This window comes from Arachis hypogaea, chromosome 20 (genome assembly GCF_003086295.3).
Source record: "Arachis hypogaea cultivar Tifrunner chromosome 20, arahy.Tifrunner.gnm2.J5K5, whole genome shotgun sequence".
Lineage (NCBI taxonomy): Eukaryota > Viridiplantae > Streptophyta > Magnoliopsida > Fabales > Fabaceae > Arachis > Arachis hypogaea.
This window is the reverse complement of record NC_092055.1, coordinates 12,999,662-13,019,668: the sequence shown is the minus strand read 5'-3', so window position 1 is coordinate 13,019,668 and position 20,007 is coordinate 12,999,662. Positions and strand designations below refer to the sequence as shown.

Below are 20,007 nucleotides of genomic sequence, written 5' to 3'. Positions count from 1 at the left end.
ACCAAACTTAAAGTTTGGCACAAGATTTAATCAAGGGAAAATTATTTTTGAAAAAGATTTTTAATAAAACTGGTGCCCAATCATCAAGAACATAAACCAACACTCTAGCCAATTGGGCATAAATGTAACACTTGTTTTGAAGAAGGATATTTTTAACCAAGAACAATAATAAGAGACTCTAAACTAAAAAGAAAAATTTTCCTAATCTAAGCAACAAAATAAACCGTCAGTTGTTCAAACACGAACAATCCCCGGCAACGGCGCCAAAAACTTGGTGCACGAAAATTACTTCACAATGTAATTCCACACAACTAACCAGCAAGTGCACTGGGTCGTCCAAGTAATACCTTACGTGAGTAAGGGTCGATCCCACGGAGATTGTTGGCTTGAAGCAATCTATGGTTATCTTGTAACTCTTAGTCAGGAAAACAATAAAATAATTCACTTATCAAATTTGATTGCAATGAATAAAAGGGCAGAACACAAATTATACTTGTATGCAATGATGGAGAATATGTTGGAGTTTTGGAGATGCTTTGTCTTCTGAAATTCTGCTTTCCTCTGTTTTCTGATTCACGCACGCACGTCCTCCTATGGCAAGCTGTGTGTAGGTGGATCACCGTTGTCAATGGCTACCATCCATTATCCTTCCAGTGAAAAGGGTCCAAATGCGCTGTCACCACATGGCTAATCATCTGCAGGTTCTTAATTGTACCGGAATAGGATTTACTATCCTTTTGCGTCTGTCACTACGCCCAGCACTCGCGAGTTTGAAGTTTGTCACAGCCATCTAATCCCAGAATCTTACTCGGAATACCACAGACAAGGTTTAGACTTTCGGATTCTCATGAATGCCGCCATCAATCTAGCTTATACTACGGAGATTCTGATTAGGGAATCTAAGAGATATTCATTCAATCTGATGTAGAACGGAAGTGATTGTCAGACACACATTCATGGATTGAGGAAGGTGATGAGTGTCACTGATCATCACCTTCTCCATATTTAGGCGCGAATGGATATCTTAGATAGGAACACGCATGTTTGAATGGAAAACAGAAATACTTGCATTAATTCATCGAGACACAGCAGAGCTCCTCACCCCCAACAATGGAGTTTAGAGACTCATGCCGTCAAAGAGTACAAAGTTCAGATCTAAAATGTCATGAGATACAAAATAAATCTCTAAAAGTTGTTTAAATACTAAACTAGTAACCTAGGTTTACAGAAAATGAGTAAACTATAATAGATAGTGCAGAAATCCACTTCTGGGGCCCACTTGGTGTGTGCTGGGGCTGAGACTAAAGCTTTCACGTGCCTGGGGATGTTTTGGGCGTTCAACGCCAGCTTTGGATCCTTTTCTGGCGTTGAACTCCAACTTGCAACTTGTTTCTGGCGCTGGACGCCAGAATTGGGCAGAGAACTGGTGTTGAACGCCAGTTTACATCGTCTATCCTTGAGCAAAGTATGAACTATTATATATTGCTGGAAAGCCCTTGATGTCTACTTTCCAACACAATTGAAAGCACGCCAGTTGGAGTCTTGTAGCTCCAGAAAATCCATTTTGAGTGCAGGGAGGTCAAAATCCAACAGCTCAGCAGTCCTTTTTCAACCTGAATCAAATTTTTGCTCAGCTCCCTCAATTTCAGCCAGAAAATACCTGAAATTACAGAAAAACACACAAACTCATAGTGAAGTTCAGAAATATGAATTTTTCCTAGAAACTAATGAAAATAAACTAAAAACCAACTAAACCATACTAAAATATATATGAAATTAACCCCAAAAAGCGTATAAAATATCCGCTCATCAGTAATCTTCCAATTGAGTTTTAAGCCATAAAAGTTGAGAGCAACAAGCTATCGCGGATATGTATTCAGCTTCAGCCGTGGATAAAGCAACAGTGGCTTGCTTCTTGCTTGACCACATGTTAAGAGGACTTCCAAGAAAACAACACATTCCGGACGTGTTTCTTCTATCCACTCGGTCTCTCACGTAATCTGTATCACAAAATCCTACTGCACAGAACTCATTAGATTTAGGATACCATAAGCTAAGATCACATGTGCCCTTAATGTATCTAATGATTCTTTTGATGGCTGATAGATGGGATTCTTTTGGGTGAGATTGAAATCTAGAACACACACGTACACTTTTGGGTGAGCCCCTCGCCCACTTCCTCTTCCTCTTCAGCCGCAACCCTCTTCCTCTCCTGCCGAGCCTCTCACCGCTGCGACGCTACCATCCTCCGAGCCCCTCGCCGAGTCTTCATCTGCTGAACAGTGAACCCCTTGCTGTGTCACTGTGCTGCCGTCCTGCGCTACCGAACCTCTGCACTGCCCTCTTTGTCACCGTCTTCCTCCTCTAGTAACTGGTAAGTTGCCCCTTTCTCTATCTCATGCTCTCTCTGCTGCCATATCTTAAAGCTTGAGTGTATTAATATTGTCATATCTTAGTGAGGTTATGTAACTATGTTTCTGTTCAGGTCTAGTATCACATGTATGTTTATTTGCAGGAACAATTTTAGTTTATGGGGCCGATTTTGTCACAGGATTAACTGTTCAAAAGAATAAATACTGTTCGGAGAAAATTGAGATCTTAAACTTCCTTTATTTTCTGTACTAAAAATTGAATACGAAGGGAAGACATTTTTTCTATCTCTGAATCTTTATATTTGTGTCATATTTTAGTTACCAAACACAGCCTTGATGAATTCATCCTTGATTCACACTGCATTATAACCATTAATTCATGCTGGGTTAGTGTGTGGTTTTATTGAGTGAGTTAGAGTATTATTCTTCTTTTTCATTCATTTGAAGTCATATATTCAACCTGTGCAGAATACTTTGAAGTCATATATTCTTCTTGTATTATTGATATTAATTGAACTTTCAATTTGATAACAAACATATTCATCCTTGATTTTTAATGTTTTAGCTGAGTATGCTATTCTTTACAAACAAGATGGGCTTACCGGTGGCCATGCGATCATGCTCGGTGCGGATCCTTTGAGCAAAGCTGCTGCACTTGAAGCATTGCATGCTTATCCCGGTATGATTTTCTAAATGCTGCCACTGATTAGTGGCATTTGTGTTTTCTAAAGGAACATATTTACTAAAATGTTGTGTTCTTAATTGTTATTGAGAATGATGTTGTTGAAAGTTGAAACATGAGTCTTAGCAATATACAAGTTATGTTAGCATTTTCATTGTCCTTTATGGTTGATGAAATGTTTAAAACTTACACAGATTTTTCCTCTGCTGAACTTAAATGTGGAGGACTTGTAAAATTTAGGCGGTTTGCAAGTTGGAAGGGGAATAAATTCGGACAATTGTTTGAGTTACATCGAGGAAGGAGCAAGCCACGTCATTGTCACATCCGTAAGTTCTTCTTTGAGTTTTTCTACCTTTTAATTGCCATTAACTTTCATCCATTGAGAAAGCATTTGTATTAACTCTCTCAACCAATTATGTTATTCAAGAATTCCACTTATGTGTTATTTTTCAATGGAAATAATTTAGCCATGTTGTGTTTAATTGATTTCTCTCTTTATAGTATGTGTTCAACAATGGTCAAATGGATCTCAAAAGACTAAAAGATCTTGTTAGAATTGTTGGAAAAGAGAGACTTGTGTTGGACTAGGTGATGTGAACATGATGCAATTTGCCAATTCTTAAATTTTGTTTTGTGTTTTTTTAATTGTTTTTTTCAGGAGGATCCATATTTCATTCTTTTGCTCTCAAAAGCTGCTCTCTCTTATCCTATTATTGTACTCTAATTCTATTCCCCTGTTGATTCTTGGACTTGTGTACTTGAACCTGTATTCATCAGATTCTTCAGCTTCTCTAGATTCTGTTTAATTATATTTATTAATACAGTATATGTTGAGTGAATTAGATATCAAGCTATGTTGAGTGTTGCTTTCTTTCTTGTGTTTGAGCAAGTGATGAGAATTGAAATTAGATATTGAAATTCTGCTTGTCACCCTTGTGTTATTACTAATTTTACCTATATTAGATTTGTCATAATATAAAGCATGCTTTCCCAGTTTATATATTCATGGACAAGAATTTGTTACTTTATTGTTGTGATTCATTCTCCATACTTATATATCTCTAGTTTATATGATTTGTGTTTTCAATGTAGGTTTGTTAAGGTAATTTTATGGCTAGCAATGCTAGAGAAGATACACAAAGCAATAATATTGCTCGGACCGATAATAAAATTAAAGTTGAGAGTAATATTAATCCAACTTTGAAAACTTCACAAGCAACGGATAATAATGCCTCGAATCCAGAAGGATCAACTCCTGTTGAAGGTGACAATAAGGCTAATGTTAAGAGTGCTTATTGGGAGTATTTTGATCGTTTAAAAGTTGAAGGTGAATGGAAGGTAAAATGCAAATTTTGCAAGAGTGTGCTTAATGCAAATCCGAAGAATGGTACCAAGTCACTGAGAAATCATGTGGACCGATATTGTAAGAGAATAAAAGTGGCGACCTCAAGGCAATCATCAATTGTTGAATCTCTAGCAAAACAAGCACAAGTGCAAAAATTAAACGAGGATGGCTTTGTGTTTGACCCTTCAAAGACAAGAAAGTGTGTCGCCGAAATGATTGTCCTGCATGAGTATCCTTTGAGTTGTGTGGACCACCATGGACTGAGGCGAGCGTTTGCATCAATGCAACCAACATTTAAAATGCCTAGTCGCAACACGATTAGGAAAGATATCTTGAAGATGTTTGGGGATGAGAAGTTGAAACTAACTCTTCAACTAGATGAAAATGATAGTAGAGTTGCCATAACTAGCGACATGTGGACTTTCAATCAAGAAAAGGGTTACATGGTTGTCACAGCTCACTATATCGATAGTTCGTAGAAGTTGCAAATGCGCCTATTGAGGTACTTCAAAAATTTCGTAAACTTTTATACATTGTGTTGTCTTTGTACGTTGAGCTTCGTCAATCTAAAATGCATGCATGTTTGTTTTATTTTTCAGCTTTTGTTATGTTCCTTGTGTAACAGCCCAGACCACCCGCTAGCACGATATTGTCCGCTTTGGCACACAAGGCATCACGGTTTTGCCTTTGACGATAGGGATGATGGCCAAAGCCCCCCACACTCACTCGTCAAAACGCGTCATGCTAGGGAGAGGTATCCACACCCTTATAAGGCATGCTTCGTTCCCCTCCCCAACCGATGTGAGCCTTACAATCCACCCCCTTAGGGAGCCCAGCGCCCTCGCTGGCACATCGATCTGGGTTCTGGCTCTGATACCATCTGTAACAGCCCAGACCACCCGCTAGCACGATATTGTCCGCTTTGGCACACAAGGCATCACGGTTTTGCCTTTGACGATAGGGATGATGGCCAAAGCCCCCCACACTCACTCGTCAAAACGCGTCATGCTAGGGAGAGGTATCCACACCCTTATAAGGCATGCTTCGTTCCCCTCCCCAACCGATGTGGGCCTTACACCTTGTCCCCGTACAAGTGAAGTTCTTACTCAAACATTGATGAAAATATTGTTAGAATGGAACGTTGATAGAAAACTGTCTACTGTTACATTGGATAATTGTTTCACTAATGATGTTATGATAGATGAACTGTTGGGGCGTCTAGATTCTTCATTCTTGATGTTAGGGGGTAAATTATTGCATATGCGTTGTTGTGCTCATATATTAAATTTGATTGTCAAGGATGGTTTGAGTATAGTGAAGGAAAGTATTGAAAAGATTCGTAGTAGTGTATTGTATTGGACTGCAACGCAGAAAAGGAACGAAACTTTTGTGAGTTGGTGTGCTAAAACAGCGATTCCATTTACTAAGAAATTGGTTCTTGATTGTCCGACTAGGTGGAACTCAACTTATTTGATGTTAGAAACTGCATTGTTATATAGATCTGTCTTTCCTAGGTTAAGGCAGAAAGAACCCCAATATAAAACTGTGCCAAGTAATGAGGAGTGGGAACTTGCCAAGGAAATATGTGATAGATTGAAGTTGTTTTATGATGTTACTCAGCTATTTTCTGGTTCTAAATTTCTGACGGCCAATCTTTACTTTACATTGGTTTGTAAAATAAAAGTCTCATTGGATGAATGGCAACTTTCTAGTAATTCTTTAATTGCTAATATGGCATCTAGCATGAAGAAGAAATTTGAGAAGTATTGGGATGAGATTCATGGCATTATGGGTGTTGCTGCTGTTTTAGATCCTAGATACAAGATGGTTGGAGTTGAGTTTCAATTTGAAAAAATGTATCCAGATCCAATAGAATGTTCCAAGCAAGTTGATAGAATTCATCAGTTGTGTAATGAGTTGGTTAATGAATACAATCAAAAAATGAATTTTGAAGTGTCACATGTTGGTATAAAGGAAGTTGATGAAAGTGGAAATACAAGCATATTTGGGGGTGATGATTATATGGTGTATCTTAAAAGAAGAAAAATGACAAGGGGTTCATGTGTAAATGTTGAGTTTGATCATTATCTTGAGGAGGAAATTCATCCCCCAAATGATCCTAACTTTAATATTTTGAAATCGTGGAAGAACAATCAAATGAAATTTAAAGTTTTGGCAAAAATAGCCAAGGATATATATATATATGCCATTCCAGTATCCACTGTTGCTTCTGAATCTGCTTTTAGTACAAGTGGTCGTGTAATTTCTCCTCATCGCGGAAAGCTCAAAGAAAGCATAATTGAAGCTTTGATGTGTGGCCAAAGTTGGTTGTGGGCAGCTTTAGGGAATAAAGGTGATATATTACTTAATATTCATTTATGTTAATTTTTTACATTATAGTAATTAATATATTAATTGCTATCTCTTTTAATTTTTAGGTTTGAATCTTGATCTTCAAAACTTTAATGATGATGAAGATGTGGAAAGTGATCAAGAATAAGGATTGAAGACTTTTTTATATTTTAATGATGTAATTTCTTTATGTTTGTATTTTAATTTGGTTATTTGACATTATATGAACTCTTTTTTAATTTTAAGTTATTTGACATTGTATGAATCTTATGTTTGTATTTTAATTCAGTTATGAATTTTAAGTTTGTATCTTGATTTATATATGAATGTGTAAAATTTAAAATGTCATTTACTTTTTATAGGGGCGGGTAGGGGTGGGGCGGGTACCCGTGGGGGCGGGTAGTAGTGGGGTACAAGGAGGGCGGGGCGGGGTCGGGTAGGGCAAAAACCCGCCCCTACCCGCCCCACTGCCATCCCTAAGGCTATAGAGGGCCTTTGATAGTTTAAAAACATAATTTGGAAACTCTTTGCTTTTAAAACCGGAGGGGTTGAGCCACAAATACTTCTCTATCTATAAAACCATTAAGAAAAGCACATTTGACATCTATTTGAGACATTTTAAAACCCTTATAGGCAGCATAGGCAAGAAGCAACTGAATTGCTTCCATTCTAGCTACCGGGGCGAATGACTCGTCAAAGTCAATGCCTTCCTCTTGGTCGTAACCTTAGGCCACTAGTCTAGCCTTGTTACGTACCACACTACCATCCTCATTCAATTTATTTTTGAATATCCATTTTGTACCGGTTACCTTTTTACCATTTGAGTTCAGTACAAGGGTCCAAACCTCATTCTTTTCAAATTGAGATAGCTCTTCTTTCATGGCTACAACCCATGAGGGGTCTTCAAGAGCTTGCTTCACATTGAGAGGTTCCAATTGGGACAAGAAGGCAACATTACTTGGTTTCATTTGCTTCTTGCTTGAGGATCTAGTGGTTATGCCTTGTGAAGGACTAATGATGAATTCATGAGGGTAACCCTTCAAAAATTTCTATTCACGTGGCCTTTGAGGAATGGTTTTGCTTTGACTAGTTTCAGTTGACAACTCTGCTCTGGATTCTCTGGCTTGTTCAGGAGACAAAACAGAAATGTCTCCTCCATTCTGAAGAGATATTTTTGGACAGACAGATTCAGCAGTTGGGACAGATTTGGGATTTTCTTGATTGGCTTGATGGTTCACATCAGTTTCACTACCTGCATCATCTTCTAAAAGAGCACTGGGAATGGAGTTAGAATCACAAAAAGACACATGTATGGATTCCTCAATAGTTCTATGTTCTTTGAGGTAAATCCTAAATGCTTTGCTAGTGGTGGAGTATCCAACAAACATTCCTTTATAAGATTTTGGATCAAATTTTTCAAGATTTTCTTTATTATTAAGTACAAAATATTTGCATCCAAAAATATGAAAATACTTAAGATTATGTGGGGTTCCTTTCCAAAGCTCATATGGAGTTTTCTTTAAACCTTTTCTAATGATGGTTCTATTTAGAATATAACAAGCTGTGTTTACAGTTTCAGCCCACAAAAACTTTGGAACATCATTTTCACAAAGCATTGCTCTAGTAATTTCTTGAAGACTTCTATTCCTTCTTTCAACAACCCCATTTTGTTGAGGTGTTCTTAGGCATGAAAAGTTATGTGCTATTCCAAATTCATCACAAAAATTTTTAAAATCTTGGTTTTCAAATTTCTTTCCATGATTACTTCTCAAGTGGGCAATTTTTAAATCTTTTTCATTTTGGATCTTTTTGCAAAGAGAGGAAAAATCATAGAACGCATCATTTTTGTGAGCTAAGAAAAGAACCCAACCAAATTTAGAGTAATCATCCACCACTAGCAAACCATAATATTTTCTTCCCAAACTTTGTGTTCTAGTAGGACCAAAAAGATCAATATGTAACATTTTCAATGGCCTTTTAGTGGAAATTTCATCTTTGGGTTTAAAAGATGATCTTACTTGTTTGTCTAGTTGACAAGCATCACAAGTAATGTATTTATCAAATTTAATATTTGAAATTTCTCTAACTAAATTCTTTTTAACAAGTTTAGAAATTTGGTACATGCTTGCATGTCCCAATTTCTTATGCCAAAGCCATTTTTTAGATTCAAGAGAAGTCAAATAAGTTACTTTTTGATCCTTTAAATCCTCTAGAGTTAATCCATACACATTATTGCATCTTTTTGCTTCAAACAAAATATTACCGAATTTTTCATAAATAACCAAGCAATCTAATTTTCTAAAAATAACCAAATATCCAAGATCACACAATTGGCGCTTAGTAGATTGTGCTTTAATCCGTCAACAAGCAAAACATCATTAATGAAAGAAAAGAAGTTCTTACTCACTTTACCTATGGCCACTATCTTTCCCTTTCCATTGTCACCAAAAGTAACAAAACCTCCATCATACTCATCAAGCTTGATGAAGAATGTTGACTTTTCGGTCATATGCCTAGAGCATCCACTATCCATATACCACATGTTATCTTTTCTTTTGGATGCTAGGCAAACCTACAAAAATACTTAAGTGACCTTAGGTATCCAAATTTTTTTGGATCCTTTAATGTCAAACTATCTCTTTGTCCCAAGCCATTATAATCACAAACAATCTTGTAAACTTTATCTCCAATCATCCTTTCACTTATGAAGCACTAAATAGGAAAATGTCCATTCCGATTGCATAATCTACAAAATTTTTTGTGTTGTTGTTTTTTAAAGCTTGTTGGGTTTTGAAACCTTATGTCATCCAAAGAAGATGCCATGTTGGTAAAAGAAGATTTTTCAATAAATTTTTCAGATTTGTGAAAATCCAAACCAGCTTTATCATAAAGAGGTTTTTGACTAGCCAAGAGTTGATTTAAATTTTCAGAACTTTGAGCAAAGTTGGCTAAGTATTCTTTAAGTCTTTTTACCTCTTTATGTAGTCACTCATTTTTCTCAAAATAATTTAGATTTGTAATCACAGAATGATGATATTCACAGCTCTTAAGTTCAGCTTTTAACTGCTTATTTTCTTCAACAAGATCAACAGCAGTTTTGACTTCCTTTATTTTATCTTTGAGAAAACTATTTTCTGCTTTTAGAATGGTAACTTGAGATTCAAGATCATAGTTTTCATCTAAGAAGCATCTAATTTTTTCATTGAGATGATCTATCATAAGATGAAGGTCTTCAGTTGAGGGTTCAGGAAATATTACCTCATTTACTATGTCGGCCATGAGACAAGTTTGGGACTTGGTTTCAGTTTCCTCTTCTTCATCCGAATCATTCTCCAAGTCTTCCCATGATGCCATGAGTCCTTTCCTCTTTTCTCTTTTCGGTTTGTCCTCCTTCTTCAGTTTAGGATAATCAAACTTGAAGTGTCCAGTTTCTTTACAGTTGTAGCAAATCATCTTGCTTAGATCCCTCTTTGGTTTCCTTGAACTGCCTCCTTTGTTTCATTCCTTCAGCTTCACTATCTTCCTGAATTTCTTAGCAAACAAAACAAAGTCATCGTCAGATAAATTATCACTGGATTCATCATCCAGAAATTCAGTGATTGATTTGAGAGCAACTCCTTTCTTTTTTGTATCTCTCTTTAAATAAGTGTTTTCAAAAGAAAGTAAGTTTCTTCTCAGATTATCATAGGTCATTTCATCAATACCACTACTCTCAGCTATTATTATAGCTTTGGTTTTCCACTCTTTAGTGAGACATCTCAATATTCTCCTCACAAGCACAGATTCTGGATGTCTGATTCCCATAGCATCCAAGCCATTGATGATAATGTTGAATCTTTCAAACATTTCATCGATTGTTTCTTATTCCTTCATTGAGAACATTTCGTAGTCTCTGTTCAGCAGGTCTATTCTGGATCTTTTGACAGCACAGTTGAGTAAGTTGACAGCTTTAGCATTGAGCTCTATTTTCCTTCTATCATCTTCATTCCAATCGGCCTCAGCCTTGGGAACAACCACTCCATCAGCTCATGTGGTGGTTGGAAATTATGGACCTTCTAGGATTATCTTCCAAAGCATGTAATCCACAGACTGAAGAAAAATATTCATTCTTTCTTTCCAGTAGCTGTAGTTCTTCCCATTGAAGAATGGGGTCTATTGCTTGACGGCCCTTCTGTCAGAGTATAGGCCACCAGATTTGAGTCACCATTGACTGTCATTAGGATCTTTTCTCCAAGCTACAAAGCTTGATCTCTTTGAGACCAAGCTCTGATACCAATTGATGGTAATCAGTGGCTAAGAGAAGAGGGGGTTGAATCTTAGCCTCCCTTTTTGCTGAATATTACTTTTTGACTTTTAAAGGAACTTCAGGAGATATTTTCACTTTTTTGTCTCATAACAAGTTAAGAGACATTTTTGTTTTGTCTCGTAACAAGTTGAGAGAAAATTTTCAATTTGTCTTATGCGAACCAGAAACAGGGAAGAAGCAGAGAAGAGAGAATCACACCAAGAAGTATCCTAGTTCAGCTACTAAGTGCAATGCAGCCTACATCCAGTCTCCATCACAACAATGATGGAATTTCACTATCTTTTACGAGATTACAAACACCAATTCTTTCCCTAGGATCTACCTAATCCTATCAGGGACAAACCCAGATTCTACACCCAATCTGAATTTGACTAGGACTCAAGACCTAGCTTTCAACCACAAAGTGCTAACCCAACTTGCAAAGAATCCCAACAGGATCATGAAACACAACATACAGATGTACAAAGAAACTCTGAGACATCTATAACTTTTTTCCTAATATTGATCACTGCCTTTTTCCTCTCACTGGCTTTTTCTTACAAACCTCATCATGTTTGCCTTTTACCATGAGACTCAGATAGACAATACTAAGAAAAAGAAAACAAAATGAATATCTTTGAAGGAGAAGAACTCAAGAAGCTTGGATAGCAATGAGAACTCTGTGCTTTACACTTTCTCTCCTTAATCTCAACCCTTGGCCGTTCACCCTTATTATAGAAGGGGAAGCTTCCAAGGTTGAAACCGGTTCAACCAAGCAACTTCTTCTCCAACTAAAAACAGTTTCGGTTCGGACAAAGAGAAGAGAGAGAAAAAACCAAAAACCAACATGCATGTACCTCTCTCAACCCTTTTCATCAAACTCCTTCAATCTAAACCCTTGATCTTGTTTTTGGCTCCAAGAAAGGATTCGGACCATTGATGATCTTCTGACCCAGGGCAGCTCCTTGCTTTCCATTTTTGCTTCTTCCTACGTGTAGCTCGGCGGCTACCTTCTTTCTTTGATTAACAAAAATAGAAGTGAACTTTTGCAACTGAGATCTTCCTCTCTGACAGAGGCGGATCCTTTCTTTTCTTGGTATGGAAAATCTTGAAGCTCTTCTTCAAATCTTGCCTTCAATGGCAAAAATCTTGCCATGCCTTACTTCAGATCTTCCTTCCTCATAGCCTTTCTTCCAGAGGCTTTTCTTGTAACTTTTTTTTCTTCTGATGACTTCTATCTTCTTCTCTGTTTGATTGATATGACCGAAAGACAAGAGAGAGGAGAGAGAAATTTGGGCATGCTTTTCTTTGGTTATCTATGCATGCAATCAATTGAATTAAAATTTGTATTCCATTAACCAATGGAGTGGGTAATCGAAGAGTGCATAAAGACTTGGATCACATGCTTCTTTCTTTGATTTATGATGGGCCTGGATGAATTTGGACTTCTTAGCACTCAGCCACTTAATTTTTGCACAAGACTTATTTTAAATAACAAGTTAGGCTTGTGTTGCTTCTGGCCCAATATGAAATCTGCACATTAATAAACACATTAAACAAACAATTGGAGGCAAATAATAATTTAATAATTTTCTAATCAATGTTTAATAATGTTTGATCATTAAATATGATCTAAGTTTTTCAAACTCAACAATATTAATTCAACTAAATAAATGTTTGGGTAAAATAAATATATCCATAAAAGTATAGATGAAAAAAGTGAAATAGTGTACTCAAGATTTAAATAATTGAGAAACAGATCTAAATATTTTAGTAATTAGATAAAAATAATAAAAAAAAAGACTAAAATGAATATATTTAGATATCTAAAATTTAAATTATATCAATCAATTTTTTAATAATGTAATTAACACATAAAAAGCATATCAACTTAAAAAAAAAAAATCATTTCAATGTTTTGGCAATATTCCTGAACAAAGGTCGAGCCTCATATAAAGTAAGGGAGACAATGGTCTCTCCATCTATTAAGTTTTTCTTATAAATTATATATAAAATTTAATTTAACCTCCTTAAATATTTTATTTTATTCTTTTTTAATTGTAAAATTATTTTTTCCCTACCTCACATTAAGGCTAATTCCGTCCCTCCTGTGATCTACAATATATTTATTATTAATACTGGAATCTTGTCAAACATTTTATAACTGTCAAATCATATTTTTATTAATTATCATGTATATAATACAAAATATTATAGCTCAATAGTTAAAGAGAGAAAATAATTTAATATAGATAATTTTAGAATTAAAAAATTTAAAATTTTTAATATATTCACCAATCATTTAAATTTTAAGCACACGCACCACTTCACTTTTTTTTATCTATACTTTATTAATAAAATCTTTTTACCCAAATTATCATTTAATTTAATTAATATAAAAAACTAAAATTTAAAATATTGTTATTAGTTTTATAAAAAAATTAAATTATTTTTTATGATTGATTCTCACAACATATTCAACAACAACAAAGAATATGAGTCATAAAAAACTAACTTATTAGGTGACCCAATGATATAGTAAAGTAAAAATAATTGACTTTTTTAATAACGAAAATGTCATTATAAACGGTTAGATGATTTAATATGTTTAACTAAATCATCTAATAATTTATAATATCTTTACACGAAGATATCATTATTAAAATAACAAAATAAAATTCAGTTATTAACAATAAATTATAACAATTAATGCTATTGAGAGGAGCTAAATTATGCCACTTTTTATATTGACATTGCTTCATCTAAATTGTCCAGATGTCTGCTAGATTACTTGGTGTTATTAAGCTAAGTTAGACATATAGAATCTACACCTACAAATACATTTTTAGATCTACATAAAGGATCTTTAATTTATTAAATTTTAAGATTAATAAAAATAATTATTTTTGAAAAATATTAGTTGAAGAGATATATTTTAAATATTTAATTTGGTTCTTTCTCAAATTAAATGAATATATTTATCATTTATTTTTTAAATAACAATACTGCATAATCAACAAATAATCGTTTTGGGTCAATATTTAATCAACAAACGTATTTTTATGCTTAGTACTTAATATTCAAAGAATACAGTGTTAGTTAAATTTTAAATTTTAAATTATAAATTATAAAATACTAAATTTTAAACTATAAATCTTAATAGTATAAAAATAAAATACTAGTTCAAAGTATTAGTTAATATTAATAAAAAAATATTAATCTCCTAATATTTCTATTTTTAAAAGGATAAATTAGTCTTTTGACATTGAGAAAATTTATTTTTAACAAATAATCTATAAAAAATAGAAAAATAGGCATAACTTTTTTTTAACAGGACAAATTTTACTAATCTTTCATGTGCATCGTCTTTTTCTATTTTAAGGGTTATTTTATCTAAAATAATTTTTTCAAATGTCAAAATGATAATTTACCCTTTTAAAAAATAAATGAGATAAAGATACAAATATAATCCACTAATATTAATTTAATTTGAAAAGGATAAAAAAATAAATACTTAAAATATGTCTCTTGAACTAATATTTTTTAAAAATGAAAGATTTCACGTAAAAAAAAAAAAGAAAATTACAAATAAAGTAAACGTCAATTTTATAGTATTTATAAATTCGTGTCTAAATTTTACCTAATTTATTTTTTATAATAAATTTTAATTTTTTTTAAATTATTTATTTTTATATTTTTTAATTTAAATATTAATTTTTAATTTTTTTTAATAAGTCGGGCGCCACTTTTCAAGTACTATATCATTTATCTAAAGTGAATCGATTCTCATCTGAAAAGTAAGGAAAGTTATGAAAAGAAGCACAAAAGTGACACATAGATTTGTTCATTTTTACTTAGTTTTTTTTTTTTTTTTGGACTTGGCCATGGCCAGAAGACTGACCCGGCCCACAACCCGTAACCCGAACCCGCCCAAGCCTGGAACCCTACCCCCAGAAACTGAATTCGCTCTTCTCTCCACCCTCACAACCCGATTCTACCATGCGAGACAAGCTTCTTCTTCGCGCTCCGCCGTTGACAACTGACCTCCGTACTGAGCCCGGAACCTTCGTGCATGGTGCTGATCCTGTAATGTTTCCTCCTTGGCAGACTGACCACCCTCATTTTGCATCGCAGTTGTTGTTGACGGTCTGTGGTTAGCCGGCGCGGAGTCCGTTCCTCGCTGGAACTCCCGGAGGCGTCGTTGGTTTCTTCCTTCAGATGGTGATCTCGCATTCGTGGTTTCTCCGCTGCCGCCCCTGTGCCGAGCGAGGTTCTGCCCAGACAGAAATCTGGCTTCGTTCCCACCACCACGCTTCCTCCTTATGCCGTCAGTGTCCCTGCTGGAGCCATTCGTCGGCCTTTGTGAAGACGTGGGTTGAAGCTGCTGATCCCTCTGTGATGCATGCTTAATCCAGGTTTCGGCTTCCACCCGCCCCTGTAATACTTCATCACTTTGACCTTCTTGAAGGTTGGTTGAAACTGAAACCTGGTTATCATGATTTTGATTGTAATGTTTGTTGTGAAGATTGGCGAATCCTGCTTCCTTTCTGATTATGTTCCTGACCTGTACAGGCGGAGATACTGCCCACTGCCTCTGAAGCTGATTTCTTGCTACCAGTTGGTGAGCTAAGATGTTACCTTCGCGTGGAGTCCAAGTAGCTCCGACATCCGGCGCCTCTTCCAGCATTAGCAGAATGTCCCTGATGATTGCGTCTGCTTCAGCTAAGGGCGTTCTTGCCTTGATCGCTTGAACTAGAGGTAAACAATCTGATTCGATTATACAATTCCTTATCTGGAGATTTTTTGTGAGAATAATAGCTTGTCTATATGCTTGTGCTTCAGCTGCTAAAACTGATACTGTCTTGAATTTTGATGTTATTCCTGTAATAATTTTTCCTTGCCAGTCCCTGATTATTGCTGCTGATGCTGCGATTCCTGTTTCCCTGTGAAAGGCCGCGTCTATGTTAACTTTCACCTTGCTGCGAGGAGGAGGCCTCCAGGTAATTCTTCTACTCTCTCCATTCCTTCCTGTTATATCTTTGTTGTCTCTGTTTAAGTCCTTTGTCGCTATTATGTGTTCTGCTGCAATCTGTTCTGAATGAATTATTGTCTGTTGTGGATTGAGTCTTGTCTGCTGGAATATGTGCTTGTTCCTTGCTTTCCAAATGCACCAACACACACATCCTAGGTTGCACAATACTTTGTCCTGTTCATTTCCTGCCTCAGTCTTGATTTTGTCAATTGTAGTCATTAACCATTTTTCAAATGATCCCACATTAAAAGCCGTAGGCACGATTTGAAGACTAGAACCAAACCACACCGCTCTAGTCCACGAGCATAATAGTAGCATATGTTCAATAGTCTCCTCTTGTTCCTAGCATATGCTGCACATCGGTGTAGGTGCACTTCTGCGCTGATGTAATTTTGCATTCACTGGCAGAATTTCATGCACCGCTTTCCATAAAAACATTTTGACCTTTTCCGGAACTGGTAATCTCCAAATCCTCTCCCATATCTCCTTCAAGTTATGGCTTGTTGAAGCTTTGCCGAGCGTTGTCTCTACCCTTGTATCTTTTTCCTCCTTTGCTACCTGGTATCCGGATCTGACTGAGTACTGTCCGTCGTTCCTATATGGCCAAACAAGATGGTCCTTCTTGTTGATCAAACTGATGGGCGTTCTAGTTATCAGTTCAAGCTCATCACCATGAAAAATATCCCTAATTTTTTCTAAGTCCCAGCCCTCGCCTTCTCTTATTAGCTCGCTGACTTTTCTATGCTGGGTTTCTCTGACTCTCCTCAACTTTTCTGTTCCTACCACCCAATTATCTTCCCAAATATCTATTCCTGCTCCGCTTCCTACACTCCACCTTCCCTTCCTTCTGAGAAAATCTCTGCCTTCCAAGATGCTCTTCCATATCCATGATGTGTTCCGTCCTCTCCCTGCTTCCCATAGGCTGCAATTAGGATAATAAATGGCCTTTAGAATCCGGGCCCATATTGCATCTTCCTCCTTTAGAAGTCTCCAAGCTTGCTTAGCCAAGAGAGCTATGTTTTGGCACTCAAAATCCTTAAACCCCAATCCTCCGTTCAATTTGTTTCTGGTCATCTTTGTCCAGCTCTTCCAGTGAATACTTCTTTCCTTGCCATAGTTAGTCCACCAGAATCTCGCAATTGCTGATTCAATTTTTCTGTGAAAAGACTTGGGAAATTTGATGATGTTCATGGCTTAGACTGGAATCACTTGTATAACAGCTTTTATCAAAACCTCCTTCCCGGCTTGATTTAAAAGTTTCTCCTTCCATCCTTGCATTTTATCTAGAATCTTCTCTTGTATCCATTCTAGCGCCTTGTTCTTGGATCTGCCCCATCTAGTTGGTAATCCTAGGTATCTTCCTGGTTCTTCCCACGATGCCATTCCGGTGATCTCTTCAATATTTACTCTCCTCTGAATCGATACATGGCTTCTGAAGATCAGACCGGATTTCTCAGTATTTATTCTCTGTCCTGATGCCTCTGTGTACTTGTTTAAGATCTGAATTAGTTGGTAAATCTCCTCTTCTTGCGCTCCTGCAAAAATGATACAATCATCCGCGAATAATAGGTGAGTTATGACCGGTGCAGTTGGGGCTAATCTAATTCTTGAAATGAGGTTATCCGTCAACACCCTTTCCATTAGTATGGTAAAGCTTTCCGCTGCTAAGATAAAGAGATAGGGCGATAGAGGATCTCCCTGTCTGAGTCCCCTTTGAGGGTGGATCTTGGCTGACAATTTTCCATTGATCTTAAATCTGTAAGTGGCACTCTTAACGCAACTCATCATCAATTTCACCCATTCTCTGCTGAAGCCGAACTTTTCCATAACCCTTTGCAAGAAATTCCATTTCAATCTGTCATAAGCCTTGTTCATGTCCAATTTGATGGCTATGTCATTGCTTCCATTATTTCCTTTTCCGTTTAATTTGTGAAAAACTTCCTGCACCACTACTATATTATCTTGTATTAGTCTGCCCTTTATAAAGGCGCTCTGAACCGAAGATATGATGACATCAAGAACTCTCCTTAACCTTCCAACCAATACCTTCGTCACAATCTTATATATGAAATTACAACAGCTTATGGATCTGAGATGGTTCAGGCTTTCCGGTTGCCTCACTTTGGGAATCAAAACCACAATTGTCTCTCCTAAGTCCTCTGGTAATCTACCTTCTTCAAAGATTTGCCTCACCACACCACACACTTCTTTACCCAGAATATCCCAATGTTTTTAGAAAAAAAGTCCGTTTAACCCGTCTGGTCCCGGGGCCTTTAAGCTTCCCATGCTAAAAGCTGCTTCCTTGATCTCCTCATCTTTTATCTTTTCCATAAGATCATCATTCATCTCTTTCGTGACCCTCGTAGGAATCTCTCTTATGCAGTCTTCCATGTTCCTATCCCCTTCCGAAGTGAACAATTTGGTGAAATGTGTTTCTACTAGCCTCATTATGTCTCCTTCTCCCTGTATCCAATGTCCATCCTCATTTTTTAATTTGTCTATCCTATTCCTCATTCTTCTTTGTATGGTTGTTGCATGAAAGAAGGCAGTATTTTTGTCTCCCCATTTTAGCCATTTCAACCTTGATCTTTTCCCCCAGAATTTTTCTTCTTGTTTCCAAAGCTCAGTTATCTGATTCTTCAATTCCTTTTCTCTTATCTGATCTCTGTCTGTCATATTGCCCTCCTGAATTTGATGTAGCTCTTCTTTCTTTTTTTCTATTTCTTTATATGCTCTTTTGAACTTTCTCCTGCTCCACTCCGTCAATTCCCTTATGCATTTGCTCCTGTTTCTATTAAACTGACTCCAACAGTTTTTGTTTCCTGCATCCTGCTCCCAACTTCTTCTAACTACCTCTTCACACTCCTCATACTCAGCCCAAAAGGCCTCAAACTTGAATTCTTTTTTTATCCGATCTCTCGGTTGTGTTTCCAAAATAAGGGCGCAATGGTCCGAACTTATGGCCGGAGCAGCTCTTAGAATAACATTCTGATGTATATTCAGCCATTTCCAATTCACTAACACCCTATCTAGCCTTTCCCTAGTGATAAGGTTGTTTCTTGGGTTGCTATACCAAGTGTACCTACTTCCTTTAAGATCAATATCCATTAAAAGATTCTCATCTACAAACCTTTTAAAAGTATTCAAATAAATTCTTGGCTGTGGATGAAGGCCTACCTTTTCGTCTTGACTTAGAATATCATTGAAGTCCCCCAAGAACGCTTGAGGTTCTTCCCTGCTCCTATTATTAACCGTTAGCTCCTGCCAAAGTCTTCTTCGCTTCTGAAAAACTGGGTTACCATACACAAAAACTCCCTGCCAATTCATACCATTATTGATATTAATACTAGCTTTAATATAGTTATCACACCACTCATAAACATTGATATTAGTATTAGATTTCCGTAACAAACATAGCCCACCGGACAAGCCCCGGGGTTCTACGCAAAATGACTTGTCAAAATTCAGCCTTCTTCTTATCCTATTCATTCTATCTTGATTGGCCCTGGTTTCCATTAAAAACACTATAAGCGGCTTTACTTTTTTACAAAGATTATGTAACTCAGAGACTGTCGAGGCAGCCGCTATTCCCCGACAGTTCCAGCTAATGATACTCATGGCTGGGGTTGGGGCATGTTTAGGCCCGCCTCCTCAGCCATTTGTATTCCGATAATCTGACCAGAACCATATTTAACTAGTTGATACTCCCCTGTAGTCTTGGTGTTGAAGCTGTTCTTTGTCTTCTTGGGTTCTCTGTCTTCTTGATCCTCCTGCTCTTCCCTGTAAGTTAGCATTGGAATCTTTTCGGTTTCTCGTTTCCTCTTCAGGTTCAGCTTGAGTTCCAACTTTTTTGCTAGTCCCGTTTTCCAAACTGTCTGTGCTTCCGTTCCTTTCTCTTCATCTTCATCACTTGCTAGCTCAATATAATAGATGTTCTCC

At 36.5% G+C, this 20,007-nt stretch overlaps 2 protein-coding genes across 2 annotated transcripts; both read right to left on the bottom strand.

Annotated features, from left to right (window-relative positions):
• Nucleotides 1–2,933: 2,933 nt before the first annotated feature.
• LOC140182953 (uncharacterized) lies at nucleotides 2,934–3,828 on the bottom strand. The gene is made up of 3 exons (XM_072230933.1): nucleotides 3,819–3,828; nucleotides 3,293–3,406; nucleotides 2,934–3,049 (listed from the first exon to the last, which is right to left on the bottom strand). The coding sequence occupies exons 1-3, from the start codon at nucleotides 3,826–3,828 to the stop codon at nucleotides 2,934–2,936; spliced, it is 240 nt and encodes a 79-aa protein (XP_072087034.1).
• A 13,434-nt stretch (nucleotides 3,829–17,262) lies between these two features.
• Nucleotides 17,263–19,686, bottom strand: LOC112785455 (uncharacterized). Its single transcript, XM_025828919.1, has 2 exons — nucleotides 18,323–19,686; nucleotides 17,263–18,100 (listed from the first exon to the last, which is right to left on the bottom strand). Exons 1-2 carry the CDS (start codon nucleotides 19,684–19,686, stop codon nucleotides 17,263–17,265), a joined length of 2,202 nt encoding a protein of 733 aa, XP_025684704.1.
• Nucleotides 19,687–20,007: the final 321 nt, after the last annotated feature.